The sequence below is a fragment of the Egretta garzetta genome, unplaced genomic scaffold, assembly GCF_000687185.1.
Source record: "Egretta garzetta isolate BGI_Z169 unplaced genomic scaffold, ASM68718v1 scaffold577, whole genome shotgun sequence".
Lineage (NCBI taxonomy): Eukaryota > Metazoa > Chordata > Aves > Pelecaniformes > Ardeidae > Egretta > Egretta garzetta.
The window spans coordinates 387,961-410,132 of NW_009260138.1; the positions used below are offsets into that span (position 1 = coordinate 387,961).

At 41.0% G+C, this 22,172-nt stretch overlaps 1 protein-coding gene across 1 annotated transcript in view; it reads right to left on the reverse strand.

Annotated features, from left to right (window-relative positions):
* Positions 1–1,072: 1,072 nt before the first annotated feature.
* ITGB6 (integrin subunit beta 6) overlaps positions 1,073–22,172 on the reverse strand; it is a 34,315-nt gene continuing 13,215 nt past the window's right edge. The window contains exons 8-15 of the mRNA XM_009641665.2: positions 21,943–22,032; positions 15,854–15,988; positions 15,233–15,650; positions 14,079–14,301; positions 11,456–11,553; positions 5,263–5,382; positions 3,012–3,178; positions 1,073–1,168 (exon numbers count right to left, since the gene is read on the reverse strand). Coding sequence (XP_009639960.1) covers positions 1,073–1,168; positions 3,012–3,178; positions 5,263–5,382; positions 11,456–11,553; positions 14,079–14,301; positions 15,233–15,650; positions 15,854–15,988; positions 21,943–22,032 — 1,347 coding nt within the window. The remainder of the gene's footprint in view (positions 1,169–3,011; positions 3,179–5,262; positions 5,383–11,455; positions 11,554–14,078; positions 14,302–15,232; positions 15,651–15,853; positions 15,989–21,942; positions 22,033–22,172) is intronic.

A 22,172-nucleotide genomic window follows, 5' to 3' on the forward strand; every position in this document is an offset into this window, starting at 1 on the left:
CCCAAATTGCTGAATACATTATTGCACAGATGAATAAATGGTTTGGCTGCTGGGCACTGGAAGAACCTCACAGTTTTGGATACATCAGCAAAAGAGTACTGGTTTTGTGTGTGATACTGAGTCTTCGTGTGGGAACTTTTCCTGCATGGAGAGGGCTCCTGCAACAGTTCGTGTAATGGTCCAGTGAGCGAGGTTTATTTTGAGTGCGTAAGTAGGGTGTAAATGGTGAAATGGAGTTCTGGTAATCCTCTGGTTTAAAGTTCCTCTACTGGAGTCTCTAATTTACAAATATTTCTCTTTTGCTCTGGATCCTCTCTACTAAGTTTAAAGGAAAGAGAAAAAAAAAACCCAAAGCAGTCTGTGCTTGGGACAGAAAACAACTCTGCAAGTGAGTAAGGGCACGATTTAGCCTTCCTTGAGCAACCCCCAGGGACTGGGTTCTTAAAGAACATTGAAGAGCAACAAGGATGAGGAAAAGAGGGACACCAGACAAGAAAGAAGAATTAGAGAGGAGATGTTTCTGTATGCCTTAGACACACAGACGGTAGGCAATAACACTACTTGGTTCTGATGAAAAGTTATTCAGTCACACAGGTAATATAAGGAACCTCTAACCTCAGTACTTTAAGCAGAATTCATGAAAAAACAAAAAATATTTTTAAATTTAAACCAGCCCACCAAAATAGACTGGTACAAGTACATTCCCAAACACAAATATATGGGATTGTGTGTATGAACAAAGTAGTAGCTCATTGTATATACCTAATTTCACAAAAATAGGCTTACATATGATAATTCTTAATCCTTGATATTAATGAGAAAATTAAAAATATTTGTGATGCTATTTTTTTAAGATGGGGGGGCTTTAATATTAAAGGGGGTTTTTTGTTTTTAATATTTCTACTAACCTATACCACCAACATGTTATCAGTAGTTTTCCCAACACAAGTTGTATTTTCTCTAACAGAATGATCATACCACTGCAACTGCAAACAAATACCACGTAATCTGAGAAGAAACAAGTGGGTTTAGGTTTCCTGCCAGTAAAGCTAAGTTTGTAGTGCCAGAGGTGCTAATAGAAGGCTGCAGTCACTTTTTGCTTTTCTTCGTTCTTGTAAGTTACATTTTTAAAAGTGGTTGTTGAGCCTCTGTACAGTGGATTTGTTTCCTAAAAAAAAACCAGAGAGAAACAGAAGAAACTGAGTCATGCAGTGTTTAACCCATCTTGCCATTGCTTCCACTGCAAGCAGGTGTAGCTGCACCCCACCGCCTTGCGCGTACCCCTTCCTCAAAGGGGTCATTTTGACCCGTGTTTCCTGAGCCAGGGTTACGATGCAGGTCGTACGTGCACCAGCTGGTAGCACTCTGCATCCCAGTGAGCAGGAGAAGATGGTTTGTTCCCTACTCTGTGAGAATCTTGGGCCAGCTGCCTGCCTGGTCGAGCAATTCATTCCCAACAGCGGGTGGTGCGGGCTCTCCATGGAAAAGCCAACACGTGTTTCACAAACCTCCTGGGTCAGAGAGGATGTCCTCCTCCTACGGATTGTCTATAGACGTTTTGAATCCATGCAAACAGTTATAATCTAGAATATCTTTGGAAATAAATCCTATGCCTTAACCAAATGTTGCATAATGATGTTTTTTTGGCTGCTTTAGAGCCTGCTATCTCACTGTGCTTCTATGGGAAAAGTCAGTGAGCAAATGTCCCATCTCAATTTCCCCAGTCGTAATTTTAAAGTTCATTATCACACTCGCCTCCCGCTATTTTTTTTCCCTAGTGAGGGCTCCTGGTCTATTCTTTGTACAGAAGTCATTTTGTACCTTTGATCATTTTAGAATAGCCTTCAGCAGCTCACTTATATTCCAAGCCTCTGAAATTGAGACTGGTCTGTATGAGGCAGCACAAACCAGTCTAGGGTCAGGAACATGCTTCCCTTTGCACCTGCCTCCAGGATTAGAGTAATGCACACCATCATTGACAATCTTAAAGGTCTTTTCCAACCTAAATGATTCTATGATCAAACAATACTTTATCAAGTATGTCCCATATAATTTGTGTATCAGATGTAGTGGTTGGACCATTCTAAAAACACAAGACAGTGCCTTAGCAGTGAGGTGTGACGCATCACGGTCCTCTTGCTTGAGCCCCACAGGCATCATTCCCTTCCTATCATTTCCTCTTGCAACAAAAATGAAAATTAAAATGCTTCTATCAAGTGTATCCTTCCCTCCTACCATATTTAGGTCTCCCAAATGATTAAGAAAACTTTCTGAAGTGGCCTTGCCTGTAACTGATTTTTCCCATCTCAAAAGCTGAAAGGCTGGCAGTGTCCATCCTTGCAGAAATGTTGCAATCACAGGGCTTTGTACGAGAATGGAATCGGGTGAACTGCAGCATATTGCCTGTCCTCCTGACACCCACCAGAAATGCTTACTCAACATGTTTTTTTTTTTTCCATAGAACCTCAGAAGTCTTAAAGCTTTTGCAGAAGAGAAAGAAAGTCAAGGGCAGAAAGGAAAGGAGAAAAGGGAACATGTGGTATAAGCTTGCATTAGAGGTTCTCAAGCTATAGATAGAATATCAGGCCTGAATTTTTCTGTCCTTTCACCTACATTTTGGACAGTTTACATTCATTGCTCCTCTGTGTGATCGTGCTCTCGTCGTGACAGAGGCCATCAATAATATCTTTTCTAAAACGGGCTCTGTTTCTGGGAAGAGGGGTACACCTCTGGTAATTACTTTTAAGATTAATCAAAGGCAAGGTACCAATTAAAACCCAACTACTTGCTTTTATACATGGAAAAAATTAAACCAGATCTATCTCTAGCTATTTTTCATCCCTAAAAAAAAAAATTGTAATTTTACTTTATAGAATGCTAAATGTAGTGAAAACCTATCAGTAAAATCTATCCATTTAAAAGAACAAAACCAAGACAGGAATTTTAAAGGCAGTTGTGCATCATGCAACCAAATTAAAGAACCTCGTATAAAATCCATGCATTTAACGTACCGTTTGCCATTTAACTTTTGATTTTTCTGCTTCAAACTTGGCCACTTCTTTTCGGTCTTGAACTGACACCAGTAATTTCCATATACAAAGTAGAACAATGCCAATGAGAAGGATAGCAAGGGTGACACCCACCATTATCATCGGGATATTCGGAAGCTGCGGGCAATCTGTGGAAACAAAACCATTTATGACGGTGGATATCCAATCAACAAATTGTAGGCAATTAAAACCAGCCAAGAGGCATCCTGGGCTTCTCATTTGCTGTGAGCTGTGCATGCCTTTTCCATCAAGTCCATGCTCTTTCCTCCTGTGAGCTTGCTAAAGGGTTTGTGAAACTGGCTGAAAAATATCGCATTAAAATGTTAAAAAAATTAATTGCTACCTTCTTCCACTGCCCTTTTACCATGTCGATTAGCAGCTGCTGGATACAGAGCCAGATTCTGAAGAGAAAAGTTAGAAAATTATTTTCAGATCTGTGTCAATACAATTTGAAAAAACAGGGCTGAGTTGGCAAGATTATGAATTTTACAGTGTTACGCCTGGGGCTCTACTTCAATTAAGTGATTTTCCGTGTGTTGCAGAGGAAAAGATTCTGGTGAGATCCATATCAGGGTGAAGTCACCAATAGAGGAAGCTGGATTTCACTCATGAAAACAATAAGGAAAAAAATCCATTAGACTTGCAGAAAACGTTGGACTGAACAATTTGAAACGATTTTGCATTTCACGTTCTGCAATAGATTTTATCATACAATACTTCAGAGAGTCAAAGTTAAAACTGAAGTATTTGCTTCGCCAAAACACAAGGAAGTTTGGTTATTTGAGTATTAAAAAGTATTGCTCATGAAAGTTAGTGAACGCTACTATTTTACAATATTTCTGCTGAGCCATTGTTTAAGGACATTGAAAAAATCATTTCAGTCTTATTTGGCTTATATGATTGTATTTCACATTACTTTTTTTGCTTCATGTCCTCAATTAACCCATTTTAGTGGGTTAACACTCTGGCTACTGGTGCTGTTTTGACTTCGGTTCCATAAATGAAATCAATTTCTGGAGGATTTCTGGCGGTCTCATCTCATTTCACGTTTGCGCGTCTTGGAGCCGCCACAGCACAGTAGTTTCGAGGCCCAGGAGCAGAACAGCAGGCGACAGCAAAGCTGGTTATGGAAGAGTTGTGGGAGGGCCACTACACTGTGTTTAATGAACTGTGCCTTCCTTGAGATATTTCTTACACTTTTTTTTTCCCTTCAGATCTACTTAAAATGCATAGTAGATGTATTTAATAAAGAGAAGAATCTTACCCTTAAATGCTTTAGTTTTAGGGGTGCAGTTTACAAAGGGATGTGCTTCTTTACTACTAGCTTGGTTACAACCTATACAAAACCAGACTACTGTTCGTATGGTAGAAACCGCTTCTCTGCGCTGTGAAATCACTTTCATTCTCACATGTACGCTAGAGGAAGGCTATGCAAAGGGTTAATAAATAAACACTGTTTGTGCCAACAGAAAGAGGTTACAGATCTGCATGGCTTTCCCTAAAACATAACTACCACTCAGCACCAAGGCACTGGGTGTGTCCAAAACAAAAAAAAAAAAAAAAAAAAAAAAAAAAAGCATTTTTATTGCCTGGAAACTGAACTGTTCGGCCGCTGAAAAGCAGTGTCTGTGTTCTCTCCTGTCCTATGTGATCAGGAGCTTTCATGAAAAATCGGTAGTGAAACAATAAAGAAGTAATGTTAAATGAGAGGATATAAAGAGATCTGTTGAATATCTGTTAGTTACGCAAAATATTCAAAACTTAAAGATACTGCAACATTAAATGAAATTTTATATATATATACAAAATATTATAATATATTTTAGAATTTCATCAGGTATACCTGATCAGATAGTCTTTTGGATATTTGTCCATCTATGAAATATATGTCATTTCAAAGTGAATTATAGTTTTCTCATATAATGCAAATGACATTTGGTATCATCACCTTAGAGTTGCACAGGGCTTCAGAAAAGTTGACTTACTCTTGCAGCCCAGGGACCATTCTGCCCATCTTTCATGAAAGGCCAAGGACTTATTTCACTACCACATTAAGTAAGTACCTGAGGAGGGGCTCTTTTGGCTGGGCAGAGGAGAGCTGCAAACACAAGGAGATGCAGTGCTGCTTAAAAGAGCTCAGCTTCTAGTTAGCTCAGCCTGCCTGTGTTTTTAAATCAGATTTCACATAGAAAAAGCAATTTTCACCGCTTACCTTTCTGTTCTATGCTGTGAATGACCGTCCTTCCCTGTTCATCCATAGCCAGTAGAAATGTGGTTATACATTCATTTCCCCCCTGCAAAGAGCAGGGAATGGATTTATCCTCTGAATAATCTACAGAGGGAGGGAAAGAAGTAATTCATCAGATCAGATGAAATTTAACATGTAGTAACAAGAGAAACTGCTGGCATCACGTTTGCCACAGCCTCGGCTGTGGATGACAGAGAATGAAAGATGAAAGCAGAAATATCCTCAGAATTTCTACTAAATTTAACAACTTTTCTTCCAACCCAAGTTTTGTTTTGCTTCTGATTTTTCACTTGCATTTCCGAGAACTGATCCAGGTGTTGTCAATCTGCCCTGACCATCTAGTGCACCTTATTCATCTAGCGTACGGTGATTTTCAATGAATTGAAGGTGCCTCCACGATGCTTAACCACCAGCTGCCTAGGAAATGCAACAGTCCCCGACTACAGGCCAAAGTAAACAATACGGTGTTTGGTTTACAGCTTCTCCTACCCTGCCTAGATTACGTTTCAGAAGTAGATATAGGTACATCGAACAGCAATGGATACTGCTAAAAGGGCTGCCATTAATTCTTCCACAAGAGCCCTCTCAAAGATTAGCCCTGTGTCCAGTACTGTCACAACAGTAAATATAGATTAATAACAGAAACCTGGGATCCCAATTCTGGGAACTTGGTAATGCAAGTCGGGGGGAGGGGGGGGATAAAAAGTGACCTGAGGCAACAGTCTGCCCCCATTCATTTGTCTCTCCATTTAATGTAAATCTGCACAAAAACCTAATCCTTTTTTTTTTTTCCCCACCCCCCCGGTGGTTCCTAACTGGGAAACCTTTTCTGCTGAGAAAAGTTCATGCAAAGGGAACAGGGAGACAGGAGGAAGCTGGCTGTGAGGGACGATATAAAGCAAATAAGACGATCGAACACTACAGGTCCAGGGCTAGAAATGCCGTGATTTTGGGGCATAACCATTGTATCATATTTTTACAGAGCAAAAATATCTGACCTCTTAACTGTGTGCAATAATGTGAACCCTTATTGTGTTTCCATATAACCCACGATTTGAATAGCACTGGAAATCCAGGTATGCTTTTCAATACCTTTTTGGAAAAACTTCTTAGGTTTTATTTTTAGAGGTAAGAAAAAACCAGTAAACTTCTCAAACATTTGTTTAAAAATAATTGTCAGTCTCCATTATTTCTTACCCATTCAAAACTTACTGAAATTTCATAAGCAGCTGTGCTAAGAATCTTAAGTCCTCAAACTTTAATGTGAAGAGTAATGAAATACGAAGTAGGCATCAGAGAGGAATATGGATTTTAAAGAAACCTATGGTACATAAAGAAATAAGTGCTCACCTTTTTCTTTTTTTTCATATTGCTTATTATTATAAGAGCTAGTCTTCTAGAAAACACTATTAAACACCACAGAAAATATAAAAGTATAGATAGTTGACTACCCTACAGTCCTTTTCTCTGCTTGTTATCTGGTTGGATTTTAATAGAAACACGCACTTGATTTCTGATAATCTTGTACTTAACCAGTTGCCTGTCCTTGGTGGCAGAGCAGTGTGTTATCTGTCAAGGTGACAGGCAGACAAGACTTGCTGATTTAACAGGATTTGGGGTTTGTTAGGAGGGCCACAAACTGCAGACCGAGCGTGCTGAATTAATGGTGCTCATTGCCAGGTCACAATTGCAGTAACACTGTCACAAGTTTTGCAATATTTGCTGTTTCCCAACTCTTTTAAGCAAGCAGATCCAAAGAATATTAGCTTGCTTTTTTTTTTTTTAAAAAAAAAAAAAAAAAAAAAAGGAAGGAAAAGGTTAGTTGTTAGCTATCCTGAAGGCAGAGAAAAAGGTGCAGGCATGTTCGAAATATCACCCAGAAGGCGGTAACAGCAAATATATTATTTTAAAATTGTAGTTTAAAATTTAATGTCATAATTTGAGACCAAGGGGAGCGGAAATCTGATTACGTACAAAGATGTAGAAATGAAAGCAAAGATGCAAGTTCAAGCTATTCAGAACCCAGCTTATGCTTAGTATTTTTACTTCTCTGATGTTATTTGTAGGATGAGGGATCACTAAGAGAGATGATTGCAAATATTATTTTCAATTCATCAGCACAAAAATTTGCCTAGGTAAACTCATATAATTTACACCTGTATACTTTTCTGCATTCTTCAGTAAATCATCATACTTTTCCCACTTCTGCTTGCAGCCCAATTTCATTAATTTCAATGGTATTTGAAATCACTGGAGTCCCACTGGGTAACAGTGGCAAGTTGGAGCCTCGAAGTGTGAAGGACTATTTCCTAACCGATACTTAGAGAAAATATTTAAGTAAAAAAAAATTGCCTGTAAATTTAATCATCATTATGCTTTTCCTTCTTTGCCTTTTGCTCAACAAAATGCTTATTTTGAACAGTTTCATCTCGCCTTGTGTCAGAACAACAGAGCAGTGCTGACAGAGGGGTTTATTCAGGCTCCAGCATCCATGTTGTTGCTGGGCTGGGAATCAGTGTGGTGTTAACACTATGGGTAGGAAAAACTTAGTTTCTCCAAGGAAAGTGTAGAGCTGTTCCTGTTGGGCTTGTGGCAGGAGCAGCCTGGTGCCCTGTGGCTGGGGTGGCAGCAGGACCTGCTTTTTAGGAATTGCAGTTCCTCCTGGGTAGCAAGCAGAGCAACAAGGGCTCCTCTTACTCCCCTCTGGCAAAGGGGGGATTAGCCTGATTTAATATTCAAATATTAAAAAATGGATGAAAATAAATATTCAACAGTGATGCCTGCTGTGGAGATAAGCCCAGCAAATGTGAAGCCACCAGCACCTCCAGAGCTGCTGTGCAATCCCGTACCCTGCTGGATCCCAGGCGGAGAGGCTGCCCGCATCGTGGCCACCCCAGTGACCCTGGGGAGACCCCAGGATGAGGGAACAGGAGGAGAGACCCCAGCACCCACAGAACCGAAGCAGAGGAGGTGAAAGGCACAGCTCAGAGGCTAAACCAGGCATTCCCAGGAGAGAGGGCAATGTAAAGCTTCACAGTTCCAGTCATTGCGTTGCAGTGTATGCATGCAGAAGAGAAAGTAAATCTTTAAGTGCTAATATTTTATTTAACCGAGAGCTACTTCTAGCTTTCAAAAAGCTTTGAAGCAATAAAGCAACTGAAATATAGAGCAGAAAGAAGCAGTATGCTGCCATATGAAGTTGCTCAATAATCTGTCTTAAATATGATGTGGTAGTCTAGTTGTTATACTACTTTAATTTTTTTTTTTGTTTAGGTAATGCAGTTTTGATTTTAGGATTTTTTTATTATTATTATTATTTTCAAGATTTTTTTTTTCCCCCGCAGGACTTCTTAATGAGACTACCTCCATGCCAAAACCAGTCCCTTGAGCTGTTATGCAAGCATTTAAGATGAAACACAGTTTGCAACAGCTGGGGTTTTTTGTTTGGGTTTTTTTGTTTTTTTTTTTTGAGGGGTTAGGATGGGAACAGTTATCCAGCCTTCACTATAGCAGTTGCTGTAACTGCTCCAAATAAATTTTAAAGCTAAAGAATTAGCTGACAGTGCCAATCAGGGAAGCACAGGACGTGAAAAAAAGGAAATAAGCAGGAACAGGAGGTGATGTTGTCCTGCCCATATTCCTGTGACCTCTGTGTGTGGGAACAGAGCCATGTAAGTGACTGTTCCTGCTCTTCATCAGTATTCATTATATTTGAAAGTAGAATGTTTTATATATTCCTAGCTACAAATATCTGCCATCTGGCAATAGCAACCTGGAAACTTTACTAAGTACACAGATACAATAAAAGTGCTCGCATGTTTTCAAAGCTTGTAAAGACATTTTTACATTTATAAAAAAATACTGATGCCTAGAAAGGCAAAGCATAATAATAATTTTAATAAAAATACAAAATTAGAATCAGTTTTCCTTACAAAGCCAATATTTGCAACTTTTGAGCTCTATATTATGGCGTAATCTCATCAGATCCAAAAGGTGTAGCTTTGTTGGAAAGATGCGTATCAGCAAAATTTATACATGCATGCAGCTCTGGATGGGCTTCCAACAGTTTGCAGGCACAATCCTTAGAAGCGCGTACAGCATTCTGCATTGCCATCCTAACTTTTACATTTTTCTGATTTAATGCTTATGTTTACATCTGTGGTGTGGATATAATGCACCTATGCCCTGCCGCACCTACCAATTGCATTTTGCCATAGGACTGGGGTTAGAACTGCTATAAGAATAAATACAGGCTGCTTACTGTACAGGCAAGCACCTTCCTCTACAGGAAAGAAAAGACTTTGATGTAGTATTTCATTTAAAGTTGGGGTTTTTTTCCTGAAAGTACTATTTTATTCAAGGTTAATTCCTGTTCCAGAAGTTCGCATTGATGAAGGGCAGTTTTGAATTACAACGAGCAACTGAAAGATGTTCTTAGCCTCTAGGATACTAAGAATGTCTTAATAAAACCTGACAAAAAGCAGAACATCTTTGCCAGTTTAGGTAATGCAGTTTTGATTTTAGGATTTTTTTATTATTATTATTATTTTCAAGATTTTTTTTTTCCCCCGCAGGACTTCTTAATGAGACTACCTCCATGCCAAAACCAGTCCCTTGAGCTGTTATGCAAGCATTTAAGATGAAACACAGTTTGCAACAGCTGGGGTTTTTTGTTTGGGTTTTTTTGTTTTTTTTTTTTGAGGGGTTAGGATGGGAACAGTTATCCAGCCTTCACTATAGCAGTTGCTGTAACTGCTCCAAATAAATTTTAAAGCTAAAGAATTAGCTGACAGTGCCAATCAGGGAAGCACAGGACGTGAAAAAAAGGAAATAAGCAGGAACAGGAGGTGATGTTGTCCTGCCCATATTCCTGTGACCTCTGTGTGTGGGAACAGAGCCATGTAAGTGACTGTTCCTGCTCTTCATCAGTATTCATTATATTTGAAAGTAGAATGTTTTATATATTCCTAGCTACAAATATCTGCCATCTGGCAATAGCAACCTGGAAACTTTACTAAGTACACAGATACAATAAAAGTGCTCGCATGTTTTCAAAGCTTGTAAAGACATTTTTACATTTATAAAAAAATACTGATGCCTAGAAAGGCAAAGCATAATAATAATTTTAATAAAAATACAAAATTAGAATCAGTTTTCCTTACAAAGCCAATATTTGCAACTTTTGAGCTCTATATTATGGCGTAATCTCATCAGATCCAAAAGGTGTAGCTTTGTTGGAAAGATGCGTATCAGCAAAATTTATACATGCATGCAGCTCTGGATGGGCTTCCAACAGTTTGCAGGCACAATCCTTAGAAGCGCGTACAGCATTCTGCATTGCCATCCTAACTTTTACATTTTTCTGATTTAATGCTTATGTTTACATCTGTGGTGTGGATATAATGCACCTATGCCCTGCCGCACCTACCAATTGCATTTTGCCATAGGACTGGGGTTAGAACTGCTATAAGAATAAATACAGGCTGCTTACTGTACAGGCAAGCACCTTCCTCTACAGGAAAGAAAAGACTTTGATGTAGTATTTCATTTAAAGTTGGGGTTTTTTTCCTGAAAGTACTATTTTATTCAAGGTTAATTCCTGTTCCAGAAGTTCGCATTGATGAAGGGCAGTTTTGAATTACAACGAGCAACTGAAAGATGTTCTTAGCCTCTAGGATACTAAGAATGTCTTAATAAAACCTGACAAAAAGCAGAACATCTTTGCCACAGGTTAAAGGGCTGTGTCTAGTTGCTGACTGTAATCAAGAGTCTGCATAAGGACTGGAGTCAGGTTTTGCATTTGTATGGTAAAAGAAGTCACGCTGGAACTCATGGTGCAGGCATGACTTAGCCTCAGGGGCTTTCACCAGCCACTGATTTGCAGAGACTGGTATTTATTAAATTCTGTCCTTTCTTACATAAACTGCTTAGAAAGTAGGTGTGATCCAATGAGTTAATTAACCTGGAGGGGTAATACCAGCCCTGATCCGCATTTCCTACTTACCACAGAAGAACCGTAGACAGACAGCAATTGCCTTATGACCCCTAATATAATTCCACAGCAGAAAAACAAGGCTACTTTCAAATACAAAATTACTGAAAGTGGAAACTATCACTAATTACACGCACGCAGAAAAGGAAGATTGAGCATACTAACCCTCTGCAGTGCTGACGATTGCATCAACCAATTTGCATTTTTCACTGCATTCTCCCAGTGACTTGTCATCGGAAGCCAAGTGACATTCCACACAGCTCCTGCAGAAAATAATTCAGCGGCTCATCAATCTCTGCCTGTCACAAAGGAACAATATAAAAGCCCGTGCATATGCATCTGCATTTTAAAAAGAAGCTAAACAAAAGGTCCTGTGCTATTCTCAGAAATATGATAGGTATTGCTACCAAAAAAAAAAAACCCCTAACCAAACCCAAAAAACCCCACCTGAATAAAGGTATTGTGGATAAGCTCTCTCTTGTCCTCTTTTCTCTCCCAGCTTATTAGCTACCAGACAGAACCCCAGGCAACATTATTCATGTAGGTCTATCAAAGACATGGGGTTACTCACACGTAACATTCATTTTCAAAATTAGCTCACACTAAATACCAGCCGGAGGAATGCCTGTCAGATGAGCAATATTGAAATCGGCTTCAGGGAGATCAAGCTGGGGCACCTACCGTAAGTCTTCCTTTGTTGAAAGTCTACTGGATAATGTATTAACACACTATTCAGGTGTCTCTACAGATGTCTGTCTCTGGGATGTGATTACTTGTCTCAGGAATTAATTACTTAGATCTAATTATACTCACGCAATTTACTGGGAAATTATTTACCTTATTTAATGGTGAAATGACAGAAATACCATTTAAAAACACAGATGCTAAACCGATTCCTTTAGCAGTCTCTGAAAATCCCCCCAGAAATTCAATGAGGATTTTAATAAATCCAGAGTTCATTCATGGAAAAAGGAAACAATGAACAGAGTTGGTATATGAGAATTTTTGATGCAAGATGTATCTTGCTGATTCTTCACAAATAGCTTCAGCCAGATTGAGGGGCTGAGACTCAAAGAAACAGCCTGAAGGACTGACTTCTTAAAGAAAAGGAAAGAGAAGAACTGCAACAAAACATCCAAAAAAACCCCTGGCCATCTCCTGTTGTTACATATATCCATGGGAATATGCCGAGGCTGCTGAGAATGTCTTCGTGGGACAGAGATGACCTTATTGCTCTCTTTGGAGATGGTGAATGGTAAAATCAAACAGGTAATGGGATAGCCTCTATCTCATGGAGAGAAATTCAGTGTTGGTGGTGGTTTTGTCATATTTGCCATGTTTCTCATACTGCCACTCTTTCTCAGCTGCCTAGCCATTAATCTCAATCCCCTCTGACCTAGTCTTTCAGCTCTCTTGGTTACCTTACCCAGGTATTCCCAATGTTCTCTCTCTTTTGGCTTTCCCTGCCCTGCATTTCAGCAAGGGAAGTGACTGCAACAAGAAAAGATCTAACACTGCATACGATGTACGTGTTTGAATAGGCTAATGTAATGCCCGATGTGTAACTTTAGATTTCTTAGTGTCTGCCAAGTTGGGCAGAGGAAAGAAGCAGCATTGTCCTTTGTGTTTAGAGCCGTTGCTTGCAGAAGTTCTCTTTACTTCAAGCAAAGCTTTGAACAAACTTTTTGGCTTGGTTTTATAGGTCAAATTTAACACTAACATCAATGACGATTAAACCACATGCCACAGAACAGCTTCTCATCTCAGATACAGCGTAGACTGCAATGACAGGCATGAAAATACAGTGGTGGAGAGCTGATATGGAAGAGAAATGGGCTTCAGCTCTAAATAAGTAGACACGACATCGTCATGAAACATTAATGCAACTTACACTGACTTGGCGCTCAGCAAGCAAAACCAGGGTCATTAGTAACGTATTCTGTGAAGCCTAATTCAACTTCTAGCTTAAATTTCTATTGAAGCCTGCTCATTTGGGTCTGACCTTAGCCCTGCAAGAGCTCACGTAATACCAGCATAAGCATGGGTGTGCTTAGAGTGGTCAGTTTTATGTCACACATATTTTTGGTTGCTTTCCCTATCATGCACTGTAGCATACACCATGCATCGCAGCAGGAGAGCTACATAAATTTTGTATGCTCAGTGAACGGGAGACACTTCACCATTTACAATCAATTTATCATCAACTTACACATGACATACAGCTACCCACTGATTTCATCCACAGACTATGACCTAGTTTATCATAGTTGGGCCTCTTTAATTCAGCCAAGCTTAACTGCATTTGGACTATGAATTTGCACATGTGTAAAGCTTGAGCAGACAGCGTGACCTTATTAATTCATATGCATGAGAATGGTAATACAAATGCCAGATTTTTCTGTGAGTCCTCATTTTTGCTGTAGCAGCTGTGCTGGGGTGTTTCCATTCTGTACTGTGGACTGGAAGGAGGTTCATCTGTTTTTGTCTGACATTATCATATAAGACCACCATTCTGATTAGTTGTACAGCCAGGGACAGCAGTGGAAGTGTGAGGTTTTACTTGTGCTGCTTGAAAGTGATTAAATTGTTTTCCATAAAGTTATTTTGTGCAAGACTAATGCTGATACATGGTTGATGTATGAGTTACGACTACCTCTCTCAAAAGGCAAAGAAGCATTTGGGTTCTGGTCTGTAAATCCAATTTACAGCAGCAGCAGTAAGCACTCTGCTGGGGCAGTATAGGGAATAGATTCCTGGATGACACAAACATCAGAAACCAGCACATTACCGCCTGGAACTGCAAGGGTCACCGCAGAGAGGGCATTTTTCACAGGTTGGGCCTGAAGCCCCCGGATGGGTGCAAGCGCACGATCCGCAGACACATTCGCCTCTCCCGCTGCACAGCGTCCCATCCTCAGCAATGCAGGCGCTGGTGTCCGTTGTGCAGTTACAGTATTCACCGGTCCATCCGCTGTGGCACATGCATTCCCCACAATCGCAGTCACCATTGCCTGGGAAAACATTTATTATACTTCAAATAAGTCTCTTAATAAGGATCTGAACAATGGCCTTTAAAATCATTCTCCTTAATAGCAGCTATTTGCCTCTCTCCAACTCTTCTCTCTCTTAAACATCCTTCTTCCTCCCCCAGCATTTTCAGTTTTAAGCCAGAGGATCAAATTTTCACTTAGGCTGGCTGTAAGCCAGCACAGCTCCATTCTCTTCACTGGAGTCCTCCGCACAGATCTTATCTCCAAACAGTGCACAACCTAATGGGTAAATCCTCTTTCACTCATAGCAGCATAATTTCAGCCTATCTATTCAGCACAATCTCATTGCTGGTTCCTGCCAGTTTAATGCCATTCCCATTGTTTCAATAGAATCACTTCTGATTTATAATGGTATAGCCCAGGAAAAAAATTACGAATACAAGTTCTCAAATTCTGATCGTATCTTGCTATGATAAACCAAGAATCATTGAGGTTACTGGGTTAAAATTATAAAAATATCGTAATTACCTGAATAGTGATTAATTAAGATTAATTAATTCAGATGGCTATGCTTTGATAATTGTGTCAGAGTGAAATCGTACACTGGCTAACACCAATGTATGTCAATGTGCTTACCTAAACTTCCTTGGAGCTACAGTCACCTACAGCCATTGAAAGTCTGACCCGGTGTGATGGTAGCTGACATGCTCCACACCAACTTAGACTGGCTATGGCGTGGTTAAAGGTGTCGCATTTTTAAATTTGAAAATAGGGTTAAAAATTGTCTCTTGTTTTAAGGCTAAAGATCATTCAGAAATGGTAAATTACACTTTACACAGAATCAGTTGCAACTGAACGTATGAGGGAAACACAGATTCACAAGCTCATGGCGAAGAGTGAGACCGCAAGGCTCTAAACCGCAGAGATTAGAGACAGCACCAAGGGACCGTACCTCCACACTGGAGCCCTCTGTGCCTCACACAGGAGAAGTCGTCGCATTCGCAGCGTGGCCCGTACACCCTTCCGTACGGGGAGGGGTGGCAGACGCACTGCCCGCAGTAGCAGTCGCCTCTCCCGCTGCAGGAGCTCTGCTCTGCCGAGCCCTTGCAGGAGCTGGCGCCGAGGGAGCTCTCGTCGCACTCGCAGTGCGGCCCCACATGCCCCGGGCTGCAGATGCACACCCCGCACTCGAACGATCCTTTCCCCTTGTTGCATTTTGGGCTGTTCAGCTCAGCCTTTGCCTGGCAGTTACAGCTGCACTGGGGATGAATCTCCATTTCCAGCACGTCACTGAGCCCCACTGGTTTTATCACAATATGCCTTCTGGTTTTTTCACATGAGGAGAAACTTACGGTCACGTTGAAAGAGACCTGGAAGAGAGAGCGGTGGCTGTCCAGAGCTGCAGAGGACTCTGGAAGCAGACGCGGGGGACAGAACAAGAGGGTTGTAGGTACCGCCTGCTTTTTTGTAACGTGTTTGGAGGAGGATTGTTTAATAAAGGGCAAACTCTCTACCCCGGTGTCCTGAATTCTCTGGACTTCCTATGTCTTTTGGGAATTTGTTCTTTACTTACTGTGTCTCCCACTTTCACATGAGAGCATTTCCTCTGATGTGGAAAAAAGGTCCCATTGTTACAGATGGCCGTGAAAGAGAGATTGAGCCCTTCTGTCTCTCCCAATACCTCCAGCTCCACCTCGGACCTCAGCTCCTTAAAGGAAAAAGGCATGAGATGAATGGAGCGATAACGCTGCCAAGTGCTGCTAATGCTCCATGTCCGTGCAACGTGGACTGTAACTTATCCCCACTTACAGAGGAGTAAACTCATAGGTTTGGCACTTCATTTACAGACTTCTCTACTGCAAGAAAAATGGGGAACGAGCAAAACAAAGCAAGTGCCGACAGAACCAGCTTTCAGTGGAAAGCAATGGTGGCATCAGTTTAATATCCGCTATCACGGGGCTTATTTCCTGCCCTTGCAGGAACATAAATTCAGTCTTTTATTAAATCACCTTTCATCACTAAGTGCTTTGCTGACTGATACAGGTTTTCCTACAGCTCCAGTCTTACTAAGGCACAGATTTGTGTCCCTGATTGCATTGCTTAGCGCTGGGCTTTTCCTGATTAGCCAGCCTATGTCAATATTGCTCCCTCTTTATCTCTCCTGGTAGAATCAAACCTGACAACCTCTCTCATGGCAGGGCAGGCTCCAAGCTCAGTTTTGCCTCCGTGCAGGGCCTCCATGAGTTAGCCCAACATTTCCAGGACCAGAGCCAGAGTCCAGTCCCATGGTGAGCTCCCGCAGCCAAGGGGCTCGCTCCCTTCCTTTCTTCTCCCAATGGAAATTCCTACTTCATGAGCTGCCAGTGCTATTACAAGCTGTATTCAACAACGTTCTCATTTCTTATACCAATTTGTTCAATCAAACTTACTTCCTGAACTCTCTCATACTAGGTTTTTATATTTAACTCTCTAAAACATTTTATAGCAACTTTGCTTACACAACTTAGTCTTAATCCAAAGCCTACAACAGACCATGGGGAAATTCCCTATGACTTCATTGGACTGTTGTCCAGTAAATGGAAATTTTTCAAAAGTACCTTAGGAATTGCCGAGCAAAACTCTCACTGACTTGGCTTTGTGCTCTTGCGAGCTTAACTGCATTACAAATACCCCCTGCCCTTCAATCAGAGCATGAGGAGCTGACCTTACTTCAGTGAGTCACTCTAATAAAGGCATCAGGATGACTCACGGGAGTAAAGGTCTGCTGGGGTAAAACAAACTAAAAGTAGAATAGGTATAGAATCACAGAATCATAGAATCATTTAGGTTGGAAAAGACCTTTCAGACCATATAGTCCAACTGTTAACTTAGCACTGCCAAGTCCACCACTAAACCATGTCCCTAAGCACCACATCTACCCATCTTTTAAATACCTCCAGAGACGGGGACTCGACCACTTCCCTGGGCAGCCTCTTCCAATGCTTGACAACCCTTTCAGCGAAGAAATTTTTCATAACGTCTAACCTAAACCTGCTCTGGCGCAACTTCAGACCATTTACCCTCGTCCTATCACTTGTAACTTGGCAGAAGAGACCAACACCCACCTCGCTACAACCTCCTTTCAGGTAGTTGTAGAGTCATAAGGTCTCTCCTCAGCCTCCTTTTCTCCAGGCTAAACAACCCCAGTCCTCTCAGCCGCTCCTCAGAAGACCTGGGCTCCAGAGCCTTCGCCAGCTTGATTGCCCTTCTCTGGACACACTCCAGCACCTCAATGTCCTTTTAGTGAGGGGCCTAAAACTGAACACAGTATTTGAGGTGCAGCCTCACCAGTGCTGAGCACAGGGGGACAATCACTTCCCTAGTCCTGCCGGCCACACTATTGCTGATACAAGCCAGGATGCTATTGGCCCTGTTGGCCACCTGGGCACACTGCTGGCTCATATTCAGCTGGCTGTCAACAACACCTCCAGGTACTTTTCCGCTGGGGAGCTTTCCAGCCACTCTTCCCCAAGCCTGTAGTGTTGCATGGGGTTGTTTTGACCCAAGCGCAGGACCTGGCACTTGGCCTTGTTGCACCTCATACAATTGGCCTCGGACAATCAATCCAGCCTGTCCAGATCCCTCTGTAGAACCTTCCTACCCTCAAGCAGATCAACACTCCCCCCCAACTTGGTGTCACCTGCAAACTTACTGAGGGTGCACTTGATCCCCTCATCCAGATCATTGATAAAGATACAAATCTGCATAGACAACGACTCCCTGTCCTCTGTATGTCTCCTGGATTCTCTGGAAATTTGTCTTAGGGTTGTATTTGGTGGACATTTTTTAACATCTTTTCATTTGGAAAACCTTGTCAGTTATCCAAACCACTCCAATAAAGGACGGCAACACGTCATGCAAGACATGTTCACATAATACCTGGACCTCCTTCCTTACAGCCAGAGCAGTAAAACTGTGCACTGGGCATTAGGTTGGTAACCTTGGCAGCTCTGGATGTGCCCAATTTTCCTTTCATGTTTGTTGTAGAGTTAGGTGCTTATGTTGTTATTGAAACAATGCAGAGATTCTTAGAAAATAATTTGTTTGCAATAGCTGGGCTCTCGCAAAAAGACCAAGTAAAGCAAACCTCTAGATAAAACCGTGAATGTTGGTCTGTGCTAATGTTACAGGAAATATCACCAAATTGTCCCTCCTCCACCAGCTGCAAAAATGTGAGGCTCAAATAGAATACAACTAACTGTGAAAGAAAATTAAATGCTGCTGAACACCGAGTCATAATACTTTGAATGGTGGTGCCTATACTGGGACATTATGGACATGCCTTGCCGTTGTGAGAGGTCAAAATGAGCACCTTATGCCACTGAAAATAAATGCAACTACTAATGGTGTTTTAAATCTGCTAAGCTGCTTGGCCATGGTTTGGGGACAAAAAGCGGTCAGTTTAGTGAGCTTTAGGCTGTTCACAGAGAAACCTTTGTGGTTCAAAACATTTTCTGGATGAAACAACAGACAGGGCAGTTGTTACAAACTTGTGCCCTTGTGTTACCTGTCCTTTTTAAATATATTATTTCTTTGGTCTTGTTTTCCTGTAAGTAAAAGGGACCAAACACTGGAAAAAAAAAAAAAAAAAGCAGAATTTTTCTGAAATTTTAAAATCCTGGAATGACTTTAATCAAGCAGCCTGATATCTGTCACAATGCATTTTAGCCTACAGCTCTGCGATACAAAGTTATGCAGAACGCAATGTTAAACAAAGCAGGCAGAAATATGCTTATAGAAGAAAATGAATCATACTTGGAAAGAACATGAGAACTCCTTGTAACAAATATTTTGACAGCTCAGACTTTCTTAACTTGCTTACTTCCTCTCCAAAGCTTTAGATAGCAATACGTGGTGAATGGTATTAGCAAATCTTGTGTTTGTACAGCAAGCAAAGACTTGAAAGCACTTTAAAAATGTTAAAAGATTTAGCCTAATTCTACTCTTGGGGGGGCAAATAATTATTTTTTCCTTTTTGTGGGTAAAGAGACACCGTGCATTGAATTACACTGCTGAGAGTATCATGAGAGGACTGTGACAAAAATTGGATTAGATCTTCTGTTTTGCATGTGATTTTTAACCCTCGTTTCCCCCTTTCCCAGTCCAAAAAAACTCAGATGTCTCCACTTATGTCAAATAAGGTGGTTTTCAGTGTTTCCTGCTTGGAAGATTTTCAATCATGAAGCAATAAGATGGTTAACCTTTAAGGTTAAGTGTAATAAAATGGGCTCTGGGAAATTTTGAATGTGACATGTTGCTACTTGTACATCTTGAAATGCATGTGGGATTTTAAGAACCTATGAGCAACTCCAGCGCACAGTCCAGACACGCTGTACCTGAATGAGGACACAACGAGTGATGGCCCGAAGGCAGGAGCGCCAATCCTGCAGCCGCCTTCCTGCCGCTGCAGGAGGGGAGCGAGCACCGAGCTCAAAGCCCTCTCCAGACCCTGCCCACAGCATGGCTGAACCTGGGACCAGCCAAAACAACTCAGGAGCTGCACCGGGGTCACCACTGACAGCTCGGGGAGATGATCTGCTCAAAGCAGACAGCAGCTAAAAAGCCAACAATGTCCTGGGTGTCATGAGCAAGGACGCTGAGTACAAGACAGAGGGCATCATTTTGCCTCTGTATAAACCTCAGTGTGCCCTGTCTTGAGCACTGCAAGCTCTTCTGGTCTCCACATCTCAGGAAGGATTCGTTGGAGTCAGGGAGGGTAAAGAGAAGACCAGCTAAAGTCACCGAGGCGATAGGGCAACTGAGAAGAGACATAAAAGGCTGGGACTGTCCAATTTGGAGAGAAGGTCGCAGGGGTAGAAGGCATCTCAGTGATAAAATATTATGAAATCGTGAAGACACGAAGATAAGGTGAATGCAGAGCTGTTGTTCACCAAACCCTGCATCACCAGAACTAATGTGCATTCGGTAAAACTTTAAAGCATAGGAAGTAGTTTAAAATGGGAAAAAGGAAAATACTTCTTGACACAGTGCAACTGAACTACTTTTTGCCACAGAAGGCAGTGGAGGCTGAAAATATCAGCAGGTTCGAAAAGGAGAGTAGAAAAATAAAAATCGTAGACAATAGGAAACAATAAGGGCAAGAGGCAAGGACGTGCTCTCCACCTTTCCAGTGTTCCAGCAAGACCGAAGGTGCTGTAACGCTGCAATTAGAGAAAGCACCATTCTGCACTTAACACAACGTTACAGCAAAGGCACCAGGATGCAGCACTGGAACAATTATTTTATGTTTTTCCCTTACTCACTGGACAACAAAATGGTATTTCAGCTGTTAATGTAGGAACCTCTGTCTATATGTTGGAGTGCCAGCCTCAAGAGATCCTGATAGGAACCAGATGTGACTAACAACAAGTTGGACTCCAGAAGTGAAATCCTGGTGCCACTGGATGTCTTGCAATAGCTTTGCTCACGTAAAGGTTCTCCTGCCCTATTTACTACAATGTGTAGACTCCCGAGATTAACCTTAAAGTTCTTTGCTTGTTTGATTTTCCATAGTATAGCAAATCTTCTGGCATTTTGTATTTCATTGTAAAAAATCATAACTCACTAATTGTATTGCTTATATAAGAGAAGAATTTGGTTTGCTTTCCTATCATCAAGACCAAAATAATTTTGGCCATAACAATGATTGTCTTATTCAGTTGATAGGAGGAAGAGCAGAAAAAAAAATGTAAGGAAAGAAATAGAAGCGCTTTGCAAAGAGTTACTTTGCATTGTAGCCAACTGGTAGAGTGGGTTTTTACTAAAAATGGGCTGAGAGGGAAGAGAGAAATCTACGGCATATCAGCATATAGGTAAATGAATATATCTGTGTGAAGATATGTAAAACTGTCTGAAAACATTCCCCTGAAAGAAGAGAACCAGGCAGCCAGGATGCATTTTACAAACAAAGCTCTGAAGAGCAGCACTGTGTTTATGTTCCTGTCATCTTTACAATATTTCTTGGTATTATCTAAACAAACCCATTCAAGTCTTGGTATTATCTAAACAAACCCATTTTGGCTCCTGCATTCTGCTTTTTAAAAACCTTAAAACAGCCTCACAGGGGCAGCAGCAAATTGCTAAAGCAGGGAAGAGTACTGAGCACAGGATAGTGCTTTTTTCCCCAGATACTCCTGCAGACCGGTTGTACATCTGCTCTGGTGACAGCTACTGATGGGAGGAGAGTTGAGTCCCTGCAGAAGTATTGAGCTGGGAGACCTGAATATCTATATTAAAGAAGGCTTAAGAGTACGTGTGAAATAGAGGACTATGAAGAAGGCAAAACAGATGAGACACTGATGTGAATTTAGCATTCCAGCACGAGTAAAGAATGACAATATTATAGGAATTTTGGTTGGAAAACCAGGAAAACTCGATATAGTTCTATATAGTTCTATAGTTCATTTCGGTAGAGATTAATAAGCATAAATTACAAATAAAACTACTGTGCTCGCTTAATCCTCAAAGTAAACAAAACTCCTGTTAAGGTCAGCACCTAAGCATAAAAAAATGATGCTCTTGTAATCAGTGCACAAAAAGAATCAAAGACGCATGTTCTTACCAACTTGCAATCTAATTTTGAAAATATAGACATGCAGGAAGGAAACTTTATAACCACCTTACCTGATATGCAGCAATGATCAACTGGAGAATATTTCCAGAATCCTTCTGTAGTCGTCCAACAGTAGCTCCAGGTATAAGTTTTGCATAGTTCTGAAAATATATTAGGAAAAAAATTAAAGCATAAGAAAAAAGACTAAGTGACAAGGTAGGTGACAAGGAGCTATCATCTGGAAAAGAATAAAATATATTGGAGCCAACTGAAATAAATAACAGTGACATTTCAAGGACCC